We start from the raw sequence: 13,386 nt of genomic DNA, 5'->3' as shown, positions 1-13,386 counted from the left end.
TTCAGGTTTGTAGCTTGTTGGGAAATATGTTGAACATTTCACACAGACACACACACACACACATATCCAAGCATTGCAGCTCGCTTAAAAAAACCTCTTAAAAAATAAATAAAATTAGAATAATGTATATTGTATAGTTTCTACATTGTCTACACAATGGAACCTACCCACATGCCAACATTCAGGTGTCTAGCATGTTGGGAATTATGCGAAACAATTCGACACACATATCCACAAATCCCCCCACCCCCCAAAAAAAGACAAAGGTGTATTTATATTGTATACGTTTTACATTGTCTAAGCCAACACAAATAGAAGGAGGGCACGCAGAAGACCGCTTCAAGTTACATTGCAAAAGATGCCTCGAGACCATGGGGATGTCTCCCGCAGTGAATCAAAGGGAGTCTACCGTTCACATGACTGCGGGGGCACTAAGACAGAGAAGCTGGGCAAATCTCACCCCATCCCCTGATGCTCTTCCAGTAAAGGGTGGTTGGGGGCACTGCCTGAGGGAAGCTCTCAGACTTCCTTAAAGTACAATAAGATCTAGTTGTGTGAGTGCCTGGAGACCAGGAAAATGTCTACGGTGTACGGAATAAATCCCAGTAATGCAAAAGAGCATATTCACCATCCTGATAGAAGGTGTGGGCAAACTTGAAGCAATCATAGGTCTGCCGCTGAAATAAGAGGCGGACGCGAGATGCGCCGAAAGGCTCACGTATGCAGCAGTAGCACCTCCGCAATGGCGCAGCGATATTACTGCAGTGCAGACATAATTTAAAAGTCGAGACTGGCATAGTCCATCTTTCTATTGGCGAAATTACAGGTCCGTTTAACTGTTCAGCTTATGGTTTTTACCACCGTACACACAACACTGTGCCCGGAAGAAGGCTGTGAAGGTCGAAACACGTGTCGGCTGGTTTTGGCCAAATAAAATCATTTTGTGTTAAATTCACCCATCAGCTCAGTGTGATCGTGCAATATTTTGTATATACATATATATATATATATATATTGTATTTTATATACATATATATAAAATAACATATCCAACCTGATAGAAAGTGGGGGCAAACCTGAATTAATCATAGGTCTGTCGCTGAAATATGAGGCGTCCACGATGCCCAGTCCACAGGATTGAGACACACTTCCACCCTGCCTGTGGCCTGCCCTCCTATGTGAGTAGACCTGGAGAGAAAGAGGCGGGAAAACATGCTTCCGCTCCTCTGTGCACGTCTTTGCTGTGACTTTCTAGCACTGTACGTCACATGTTCCGATCACCTAACTGAAGGATAGCTCACTTTCTTTAACTTCAGCGCTTGAGACACTGGCCAAATCTATCAGGGTTTGAGCCTGTGACCTTCGGACAACACACACGTCTCTGCAGTGAACCTATTAGTCAACTGAACTACATCACTGACAGGCGATCTGAATAGGGTTCATGTGACAAATTGGCGCTGCACTTAGGATCTTGACCACTATTTAATTCTGCATCAAGTTTCATGAAAAGTATTTGTCTCATAGTTAATGTGTTTGACTGTGGCAATCACAGGTCTACGTTTTCCCATGGGCTAAGTGCCATTAAATTGGGTAATATAACACCGATTATTCCAGCCCTTAGAAGCAGGATGAAACTAGCATGCGCTGTGTAAAAGCGTGGTTATTATTGGTCATAAAATCGGGCCTTAAATCCACGGCTGCACACATTCTTGGCTCAGTGTTTCAGCGCAAGAAGGGTCCCAGTTTTGCGCAGCGCATGTCAAATCCTTAGCTCATAAGCCACGCCCAATTTGGAAGCTGTCTGATTGAAAGGAAAATTGGAATTAAAGAAGGAACAGCTTGATTCACTGTTCTGCACACATTTCCTCCAAAATAGTCTGCAGACCTTGATTTCAGCCCAAAAAGCCCTCTCTTGCAATCGAACACAATACATGTACATGTTACTGCATTTATAAGTAGTAGCCCTTCAAACAGCATGCCGCATGTTCAGCAGAAACGTAAGCACTCCTGCCTCAGAGTGGCTATGGAATATGTATAAATACTGCTTTTCTTGCTAGCTGATTCATTCTACCGTTTTCTCTTCCAGTTCAAGCAAATTTGCTGTCGTTGGATTGCACATTTCGCTGACAGAAGAGCTCACTACTCCGGGCAAGAATGGAGTGAAAACCACATGCCTCTGTCCTGTTTTCGTAGACACTGGCTTTACTGAAAACCCAAGTTCAAGGTAAGGCCCGCCATGTGCAAGTGAAGAAGGCCCAGGACAGTCACTGACATGATGACGTAATGACTTGTTCTTGAACCAGATGGCTACATTGCAATCAAATAGCTTAACCAAGTACAGGACAGAAACCAGTCGGTTCCATGTCGCGCGATACCACAACGAGTCTGTCCCGGGAAGGAAAATAACAGATGTTTTAATTTCTTTTGTCTTTGTGTCTCAGGCCGAGGTCAAAGTGAGCTGGAACTAACAGGAACTGCGTTTCAATACTTTTTTTTTTAAAGATATCTTTATTAGATTTTCATCAAAATACAAATTTATCACACAGGTTCCAATAAGTCAATCTAACAAGAACTATTATGAACCATAACTTCAGAACAATAACACTTTTAATCTATATCCAACACCCAATTCTAGTCTCTCTTAAAAACACTAGTACACTACCATCCTAGGTGAATAATAGAAGCAAGTATATATAATATCCCATACTTAAACACACAACACATCACATAAAACAATAAAGAAGGAAAGACATAGAAAAAAGAGCAAGAAAAAGAGAGAGAAAACAAAAGGAGAAGCCTTCTCACTCCCCTCCCTCCGTTCCCTTCTTACACCACACTACTTCATTAATCATATAAGGCATTAAACTGGCCCCATAACGAAAGATATTTATTTTACTGTTAATAGGTGCACTACTTTTGAAAACAATTTGTATAGTTTCAGAACGGCCCTTTTTGCAGCTGAAGCACACATCTTCATTTTAATAGATGGGCTTTTTGAAGCTCATCGCTTCCCTTGAGCTGTTGTTGAGCTGGTAAACAGTAAACACATGTGTAATACCTTGTTAAGTGACGCTGCCTGGCTCCTGTGTCGGGTGTCGAGCAGGACTGCAAGGAGCGCATGCCCTGCTTTCAGTGGCACATTTTGGGACACATGCTTTACAAGTGGTAAAGCACATACATGTTCCCTCCCGTGATGCATCACGTGTGTTCTTCTTGAAAGCTCTGGCAGAACCCTGCCGCCCAAAAATATAGATTGTTGTTTTTCTCCATGTACACTTTTAATGTTAAAGTGTGCCCTCTTTCCATTTTATTCTGACTCAAATACATGTACATTTACTCCTGTACCACTTTGGGGTCATTATTAGTCTGCAATGGCCTCTCACAGTACCTGAATGAAGGAACTAAGCGGATTTGAGAAAATGTTGACACCACATTCAAAGGTCACGATTTCTACCCTCCACCTCCCCCCAGTCTCCCCCTCTTGAATTTATTTCTGGGGATAAACTAGGAGGTCACCGTTTTCTTTACAATTAAAATAGAAAGGAATCGAAGAATTTACCACAGTATGAAATTACACATCAGGCTTGCCAACAAAAGCAAAATCTGATTAGTCATCTACTTTTTTTCTAGAATTTCAGAAGCTGCATTGGGAATGACTTGTGGAAGAACTCTTTCTTTTGCTCATCCCACTCTCTTGCTCACCTCCTTGGCACTCCACCAACCACCTAGATGTGTTGCTCAATGCTGGCAGTCCCTCATGCAATCCCCCTGGAGTCACAATTCCATTACGTTTTTTGGTGCACATCTTTGTCAGGCCAAAGGGGTACATTTTATGAGGTTACGTTATGAGGACATTTCTGTGAACCATTTACACCTCTAGCCTATCATCCTGTTCCAAATGTAGAATTGTCTTGATAGCTGGAGTCAACCAACAGCCCTACTAACCCAAACTACTATTTTCTGTTTTACTCCATAATGTTTTAGACATCAGTGGCAAGAGGAATCGGTTATCCTGTTTAAACGCGTGCAGCAGATGCATGTTCCTTCGATAATAAACATGTAAATCACTGCCCATCAATCCAAGTGATGGCTGAGCGTGTGAGCTACAAAAATCAACTGTCTTCTGTTGTGGTCATTAGTTAAACAGTAAAACCGCCTCTCGTTGGTTAACTCCATTTTGTGCAATAATACAGGGCCTGCTATCTGTCTATAGGAAGTGTAATTTGAAAGTGAATGCTCAGAATGCAAAACAAAAGAAAATGTAAATTGACACAACGGAAAGAAGTCGTGAAAAGTACATACACTTTTTCCTCAGACACAAAGGCCTCTGTACTTTTTGACCTCAGGAGTATTTTTATAGACAGCTGTTGAAATCGGATTCTTTATCTACAATCATAGGGTCCTGTATTTGCAAACTGAATTTTTTTTTATTTTGTATGAGGCTACTGCCATTATTTCTTTCCCTAATATCCAAGCAAACAATGTTGATTCTTTGAAACATGTCCGTGGAAAGTTGGCCTTTATTTGATTGGACACTTGTATGGTGCCTGTTTCCCTGCCCCCCAAGACAAGATTGCAGTTGGAGGGGGATGGTGGGGGGCCTGGGGAAGGGAGGGGAATGGGAATCAAAAAAGTAGAACACCAAAAATGGTTATATTGGCCTTGTGACAATCCTACCGTGCAAGTGCATGACCAGGTCGTAAGTGCAGGGGGTGGGGGTAGAGGGAGAAGTGCAGGAGTGGGGTACCCCCAAGGTTGGGGGCAAGCATGTGCTGGGCAGGCCAAGGTGGCAAGTGCTAGGGTAAGGTGGGGAAGGGAGGTTGAGTGCTGTGGACAGGGAGGATCAAGTTAGGCTAGTCCAGGGAAGGAAGACCGAGGGCAACTGCTGGCAAAGGATGCAGAGGGGAGCGGTAGGGGGTGGACTGGTTCCTGTATGACTCTGAAGGGACCAGGCTCGACTCGCAGTGTAGATGGAGAGTTAGCAAGGGAGGGGGAAAGGGAAGGAAGAGTAGAAAAGGAAAGTCTTGAGAAGTTTCCGGAACTTTAGAAGATCCAGCACAAGTCTGACAGGGGACGGAGGCTGTTCCAAAGGGAGGAGCCAGCCGAGGAAAGGGATCTACCTACCAATCTCTGATTGAACAAGCGTTTGACCTGCAGAGAGTTGGAGCCAGAAGACCGAAGGACTCTGGCCAGGAGGTTTTTAGGGAGGGAAAGCTGGATCTAAAGAGGTCCCAGGCCCCAGACAGCCTTGTGGATGATGCAAAGGGTCTTGAATTTGATCCGTGTGGTCACCGTGAGCGAGTGGAGAGATTTTAGGACTGGAGAGATGCAGTCCCTGGGCTTAAGGCCAAGGATAAGCCTTGCAGTCCTATTCTGGTTTAGTTGAAGGGGGCAAAGGGAGGAAAGAGGCAGATTGAGCAAGAGACTGTTGCAGTAGTCAAGCCTAGAGAGGACCAGGGCTCTGGAGATGTTGAGCTTATGGGGGAAGGTGAGGAAAGGTAGAATTTCCCTGAGGAGGTGCAGCTGAAAATTGGGCTTCTTGGCAAGGTCCATGAGGTGTGGAGTGAAAGAGAGAGAGGAGTCAAAGATGAGGGGAAAGGACCCAGGGAGTTTGGCCAGAGAGCGACAGGAAAGCAAGGAGCAGGTGTCCCAATGAGAAGGATCTCTGTCTTACTGGCATTAAGGCAGAGATAATTGGCAGAGCACCATGCCTGAATAGCAGTCAGGTATGAGGGAGGAGGAGGAGGAGATAGAGGAAGGTAGCTTGAAAGAGAGCCGTCTGTCATCTGCGTAGAGATCAGGTGGGCCAGAGGGGCCAGGTAAATGTTGAAGAGCCAAGCCGATAGGATAGAGCCATGAGGGACATCACAGGTAGAGAGTGAGGTGGAGGAGAGAAAAGGGCCCATTTACACTTGGGAAGGTCTGTTTGAAAGGAAGGAGGTCAGCCACGCCAGTGCCCAGTCTGTGATGCCATGGGTATCATGGATACGGTTTATGAGGATGGAGTGGTCGACTGTGTCTAAAGCAGAAGAGAGATCAAGGAGGATTAAAACAGAGGGTGTGTTAGAGTCCAAGTTGGAGAGTAGGTCTTCAACGGGTGTTCGGGAGAGCAGTTTCCGTGCCTCTGACTGCCCTAAAACCAGACCGGTGGTCATGGGGGCAGCCAGCCATTTTGGTATGGAGGGTCAGTAATGACCAGCTTCTCCATATGGTTGCCCAAGAATGGGTTGATAGAGATAGGGCAATAGTTACCCGGGCAAGAAAGGTGCGCAGACAGCTTTTTTTTAGGAGGGGGTGCACAAAAGAGTGCTTGAGGGCTCGAGGGAAGGAGCCAGTGGCAAATGAGTGGTTGCAGAGGTCAGCCAAGGCTGGAGCGAGAGAGGCTGTGTTGTCCTTATGGTTCTGGAGGAACAGACGAGCACCTGTTTAGAGGGGACTTTAATAGAGTGGACAACTCTAGAGATCCAAGGGAGGCGATAGAAGGGGGGAGGAGCAGATGACATAGAGGACAGGATGTCCAGAGATTTGGAGGAAAAGTGGGCGGCCAGTGCAGAGCACAGGGCCTGGGAGGGGGGAGGAGAGAAGGAGACTGCGGTAGGATTGGCAAGTTCCTTGCAGATTTTAAAGAGTTCAGATGTGTTATTGGTGGCTCCAGAGATGCGGGTTTGGACATGAGCCCTTTTCTTGGAGCAGATTGATAGACGGTATTGTCTTTGGAGTAGGCGGCAGGTCAGTTTGTTAGAGTATGAGCAAGAGGCCTGCCAATTTCACTCTGCAGCTTTGCACTTGCATTTCAAAGCGGCCAAGTCGGAGTCATACCAAGAGTTGCATTTGCTTCATGCAGATCCTCATGACGGGGGCAAGGATATCCAGGGTGTTGGAGTTTAGTTACAACAGAGTCAAAAGGAGAGTATAATGAAGGGGGCAGAGGAGGGATGAAGGAAAAGGCAAATGCAGCGACTGACACACACTTCTTCGGTGGTCGAATGACAGAGAAGGAGACTGGCAGTGCAGGCGGAGGTGTCAGAGGACAGGGTAGGTCAAGGTGGTAAGAGAGGAGAGAGTGGTCAGATCAGGAGAGAGGGATAGTGAGAGGGTTAGAGAGAGGGATGTCTGTTGAGATGAGAGTATCCAAGGTGTGTCCGGCAGAGTGGGTTGGGTCAGAGGGAAGGATAGAGAGGGAAAGAGTGTTGTAGAGGTTGCAGAATAGAACAGTGGCCCCATGGCTGAATTTCTTAACAGTAATCTTCATTAGAGCTAATCCTAATCTTCCCATTCACATTCAATAGACTGTAAGTGTGTCCATGCCCCTAGAAAAGCAGAAAAAGGGACACTCCCTTTTTCAGTAGGATCCAGATCTTCTCCCACCAATAGGAACTGTTCCCCCAACACTAATCCTGTCTCTCTAGCAAGTTGTTTAATAAACCTGAAATTGTGGGGGATTAAGGACGGTTTTGACATTTACCAGTAACTAATCTGGCCATTACACCCAGTGCCTTCTTCCTAGAGACAGGATTTTCGATTAAGTACCCAGCAATAAGGATGCAGTGGCTACATTTTCCTGGCAACTTTGAGAAGAGGTGTAGTCAATAAACACACCTATATAATTCCAGAATGCAAGGTTTATTACCAAAATATTACCAAGATTAACCAAATATTAATCACTGCCATATTGAGCTCAGAACCAGTGGCAGAAGAATCATCTGCTCTATTTGACACATTAAGGTAATAGTGAAAGATGGAGGTAGAAGCCCAGCCCAAGTGGTGGACGTACAATTCAGACAACACTTATTTCCATCCATTAGGAGGAGATAAATCCAGTGGCTCTGGGAAGAATGGCAGATTAACCCCTCCCATGTAGAGGAATGTGGCACAGACATGGACAGTGTTCTCCAGCTGCCAGTAGATGAAATGGAAGACTTGGATCTCCATTTAAATGGACCATAATTAATGTCCAGGGAATCAGAGCTATGTAAAGTCATCAGCCTTTTAATATGTTAGCAATTACATCATTCTCAGAAAACAGGTCAAGAGGAAAAAAGGGTCCTGAGACCTAAATACTAGAGTAGAAATATGTATTCAATCTTTGGATGAGGCCCTCAGGTGAAACTATAATTAGGGAGGGAAAGGAAGAAGAACCCTCAATTGTTCTTTGAAAAAGATACATCTGATGTTGGAAAAGAAGGACTCCAAACAGATCAAATGTGTTTAGAATTTGTTTGAAAGTGTGGCGACACACGTGAACACAAGATTTTAGAGGAGTGGCTCAGTATTGGGACCAACTGATGTTCCGATGAAGGCCAAATCTAATCAGAGCATCACAATGGCTCATTAACTGGCTGATACATGCGTCGACCAAACGACAGAAAGAAATATACACAATGTTTCACTGCCTTGGCTAGGTGTAGTAGTTCCCACCCTAGCCCAGGGGTCCATAGCCTCAGGTTAGTCGATTCTGCTTGTCAACCACTACTGTTTACTATCTAGCTACCTACCTGTGAATCTACCTAAGGCTCACACAGGGAATTCCTCAGTGGGTCTACTCTAGCCCTAAATGAGGGGTGCTTTACAAATGCTGAGGCCTCACTCAGTCTCCTTCCTTTCACTCCCTGAGGTTCCTCTCCTTACCGCCCTTGGTTACTTTCCTTTCCTAGACCTACTCTCTTCCCTAGAACTCCACCCACCTTCTCCTCTCTCCCTTTTACTATTCTGTCTCTCCGATGTCCCGCTCTCACCTTCTACTACCTGCCTCCACCCTTGGATTTTACCACTCCCTCCTGAACTCTACTCCTACACACTACTACCCCCTCGTCCACATTAGTACTCCCCCTTCATGCTAATAGTACCATTCCACACTACTACTACAACTCCACCCCACCTTCGCCTGAGCCACCCTTCTTCCACTCACTCATTCACCTTTCAATCACTCCCTGCATTCCTACTATCAATCTGTCAGAATTGCTCCCTGACTTAACGGATTCCTTTCCAACCACGGTGTCCCTTATGCCCTCCTGCTCACCTGCTGACTCTTCTTTAGTCTGGAGTCCAAATCTCCTCCTTCTCAAAGCTTCTTCTCTGGAAAGCAGATGGGGTCTGCCTCGAGAGGAAGCCACCCTGCCCCTCTGACTCGGGGCCTAAGGGGGGCCCCCGAACCGGGGCAGACCAATGCAGGGGAAAAAGCCAACCGGCATAAAAAAACCCCTTTTGATGGAGTACGCAGGCTGGATACCGGATTGAAATGATATGCAGGCCAAGACCATCCGACCAGGAAGGGAAGACCAGTGGAATGGCTGAGGACAAACTGAACCGGAATACAAGGAAAGAAGAGAAGCTTGGAGGATTAAGAGGGTAAGGGAAGGAGAGGGAGTTGAATACCACGAGGAGAAGTACTAGGCTGCAAGCAGAGCAAAGCCAAGGCTAGTAGAGAAGAGCCAAGACTAAGGGATAATCGGGGAGAGGTAAGTGGAACACGGAGGACAGAGACAGGAGCGTACTAACCCGGAAGCCTAACGCGAAAGGGTTGCAACGCGCGGACTTCCGGGTTGGCGCTCCTGATAAAGTGCGCCGTTGGAAAGACGTCCGAACGCTAGAACGCTGCCGGAGAACGTACGGCAGCGTAGCGGCCATGTCAATGGCCGCTCCAGCGCCAGCGTCTCCATAAGCACCAGCGATCGCGGCCGCGGTCGCCGAGCGTGACAGTATGCCTCCCTCCAGACCCCAACCCACCGGGCTTCCCCGGATGAGTTTGGTGAAAACTTTTTAACAGTCTAGGAGCATGAACATATGACCAGGGTTCCCAAGAATTCTCTGAACTAGGGTAGTTCTTCCACGACACAAGGTATTCCAATCTGCCTCTGCGATATCTGGAATCTAATATGTCAGACACTTCATATTCTTCAGGGATAGACTGTGGATTGCACATAAGTCTAGTGGTCCTTTTAACAGGAGTGTTTGGGTCCACTAGACGGAAGAGAGAGGAGTGAAAGACTGGGTGAATCCGAGACATGGACTTGGGGAGTTGTAGTCGATAAGCCACTGGGTTAATCTTCTTGAGTATCTTGAAAGGTCCGATAAACCGGGGTGTAAGTTTGGTTGGGTGGACCCACTTAGGCAAATATCTGGTGGACAACCAGACTCGCTCTCCTTCCTTCCAATCAGGACCCGGTAAACGAGCTCGATCAGACACTTCCTTATACCGGCGTCTGGCGGATACCAGACTTCGTTGGGCGGTAGAGTGAGCTGTAGTTAGTTGATCCAATGAGGATTCGATGGTGGGTATATTAGAGGGAGAAGAGAAGACTGGTAGTATGCTTCTCGGGTGAAAGCCATAAGAACAAAAGAAAGGGCTGAGTCCAGTTGCCGAATGTACAGCGTTGTTATACGCGAATTCGGCGGTGGGTAGAAGGCTTACCCAATTGTCTTGATTCTTGTTGACATAACATCGAAGGTATTGTTCCAGGGATGCATTGAGGCGTTCTGTTTGACCATTCGTCTGAGGATGGAAACCGGATGACAAGGCTCTCTCGATACCCAACCGTTGACATAATGCTCCCCAAAATCGAGAGGTATATTGAGAGCCCCGATCAGAAATAATTTTATCCGGAAGTCCGTGGATTCTGAATATGTCCCTAAGGAATACTTCTGCCATTTCTGTAGCGGATGGTACTCCTTTAAGTGCCGAGAAGTGGGCCAGCTTAGTGAATGAATCAACGGTTACCATGAGACATGTCAGCCCCTGGGATCGGGGCAGGTCAACTATAAAGTCTGTGGATATTTGAGACCATGGTTGGCTTGGTAATACTGGTTGCATCAACAACCCATAAGGCTTATGAGTGGGGTTCTTGTTTTGGGCGCAGATCATACACGACTTACAGTGTTGTTTCACGTCGTGAGAAAGAGAAGGCCAAAAGAAGGAGCGAGAGATTAATTCCAATGTACCTTTGACCCCTCTATGACCGGCTGTAACATGGTCGTGACCCCATTCCAGAATCTTCAATTGTAGGGGTTTAGAAGGTATGTACAACCGTTGCCCCACCAGTAAAAGTCCTTCAGACCAACGAAGTTGAGGATGTAAGACGCCCGGCACCGAGGTTGCCAAATCGGGATGAGTAGCGGTCTTAACTTCTTGAAGAAATGACGAGACTATTCCCACTATTCTGTTCCGAAAAAACATCTTCTGACCAGAAGACGAAGAGTGATAATCGGAGGACTGACACCTCGATAGAGCATCCGCCACGCTGTTCTGAGTGCCTGGAATATAGGAAATAGAAAAGTCATATTGGCTGAAGAAATGTGCCCAGCGAACCTGTCTGGAGTTTACACATTCCATGTTTCGAAGAATTTTTAAATTCTTATGATCTGTACGTAGAGTGAAAGGATGTGAACCGCCTTGAAGTAGATGTCTCCACTCTTCGCAGGCCACCTTGAGAGCTAGAAGTTCCTTTTCAATTACGGAGTAGTTCAGTTGACTCGCGGATAGAGTCTTAGAAAGATATGCAATAGGGTGTTCCAGTCCGTCCTTGAGTTGAAGAAGTACCGCTCCCAAGGCGCTTGCGGAAGCATCCGCCTCTACTATAAAGGGCTGATGCTGATCAGGTTGTGCCAGAATAGGTGCGGAACAGAATCTCTTCTTTAAGTCCATAAAGGCATGGTTGGCCGTTTCGGACCATTGGAAAGGCTTGGCATCCTTCTTGAGCAATGAAGTAATGGGCAGTACTATTTGAGAAAAATGTCCTATAAACTTCCTATAGAAGTTGGCTAATCCCAAGAATCGTTGGACCTCCTTCAACGACGTGGGTGCTGGCCAACTTAGAATGGAAGACACTTTTCTGGGATCCATGGTTATGCCTTTCAGAGATAAGACATATCCCAAATAAGGAACAGAGGATGCGTAGAAAAGGCACTTTTCCGGTTTGATTAATAGATGTTGGATCTGTAGACGATGAAACACTGTCTGAAGATGGGAGGTATGTTCCGAGAAGGATTTTGAGAAAACCAAGATGTCATCTAAGTAGACAATGACATTGAGGAATAGTAGATCAGAAAATAAGCGATCCATAAAACGCTGGAATATGGCTGGAGCATTAACCAAACCAAATGGCATCACCCGATATTCGAAAAGGCCAAAGGGTGTCCGAAAGGCAGTCTTCCATTCATCACCGTCTCTTATCCGGAGAAGGTGGTAAGCACTCCGGAGATCCAGTTTTGAGAAGATGGTTGACCCTTGTACAGCTTCCAGTATGTCTGCTATTAAAGGCATTGGATATCGGTCGCGTACCGTGACCTTATTAAGACCTCTATAGTCGATACAGGGCCTTAACTCTGAGGAATCTTTCTTTGGTATGAAGAAAAGTGAGGCTCCAGCCGGTGACTTAGAGGGACGAATGAGACCGTTAGTCAGATGAGAGTCCAAGTACTTTCTGAGCGCCTTCTTCTCTAACAGAGATAAGGAAAACATCCGACTAAATGGAACTAAAGCGTTCTCTACCAGCTCAATGGCACAGTCTTCTGGGCGATGAGGTGGGAGATCCAAAATCGGATTATCTCTGAAGACAGCTTGGAACTCGGCCAATTCCGAAGGTATCTTACAAACTTCATGTACTCCTTCTTGTTGAGGAGCGAATACCTGTACCAATTCTTCGGAGGCATGGAGTAGACAGTTTTGCTTACAAGAAGAGGAGGTGAAAGCCAGGGTATTTTGGGTCCAGTCGATGAGCGGGTTGTGTCTCCTTAACCACGGAATACCCAGGATAACCGGAAAATGGGCTGCTCGAATTAGATCAAATTGGATCTGTTCGGTATGCTGAAGAATGCACATCTTCAAGGAGATAGTGGAATGGGTGATGGGCCCCGACGACAGGGGAGAACCATCCACTCCTTCAACTTTCTGGACTTCATCCAGTTTTTGTAGTGGGAGACCATGCTCGTGTGCCCACTCAGTGTCCATGAACATTCCTGCGGCTCCACAATCCAAAAGCGCCGTAGTGGTGAAGACCTTTGTTGGGGTTTCCAAACGGATAGATATTGCCATGAGGCGAGAGTCCATGGTGGATGACTGAGATGCTACTGTCACTGTAACATAGGGACTGGTTGTCGGACCTCGGTTACTTGTCCCCTTCAGTTCCGAGGTCGTTCGTTTCCCGAGCGTCTAGGAGGTACTTCCGTACAATTTCGAAGCAAGTGTGAGCCGGATCCACAGTACATGCAGAGACCTGCATCTCTCCGACGTCTTCTTTCTTCGGAGGTTAACGGGGACCGAGCGGAACCAACTTGCATGGGTTCCTCCTTATTACTGGAATGAGACAGTGAGGGCATAGGGTAGGCATTGGATGGAGGGTTGTGATACCCCTTCTGCTTCTTCTTCTCTGCCTTGCGTTCACTAAGGCG

At 46.4% G+C, this 13,386-nt stretch overlaps 1 protein-coding gene across 1 annotated transcript in view; it reads left to right on the top strand.

The window, feature by feature from the left end:
* The window catches only part of LOC138515791 (17-beta-hydroxysteroid dehydrogenase 13-like), a 259,104-nt gene that overhangs the window by 186,043 nt on the left and 59,675 nt on the right, over positions 1–13,386 (top strand). The window contains exon 5 of the mRNA XM_069630516.1: positions 2,087–2,224. Coding sequence (XP_069486617.1) covers positions 2,087–2,224 — 138 coding nt within the window. The remainder of the gene's footprint in view (positions 1–2,086; positions 2,225–13,386) is intronic.

The sequence above is a fragment of the Ambystoma mexicanum genome, chromosome 6q (assembly GCF_040938575.1).
Source record: "Ambystoma mexicanum isolate Mex_15411 chromosome 6q, UKY_AmexF1_1, whole genome shotgun sequence".
Taxonomy (NCBI): Eukaryota; Metazoa; Chordata; class Amphibia; order Caudata; family Ambystomatidae; genus Ambystoma; species Ambystoma mexicanum.
Note: the sequence above shows the minus strand (reverse complement) of the source record. Positions and strands in the feature narration are given on the sequence as shown.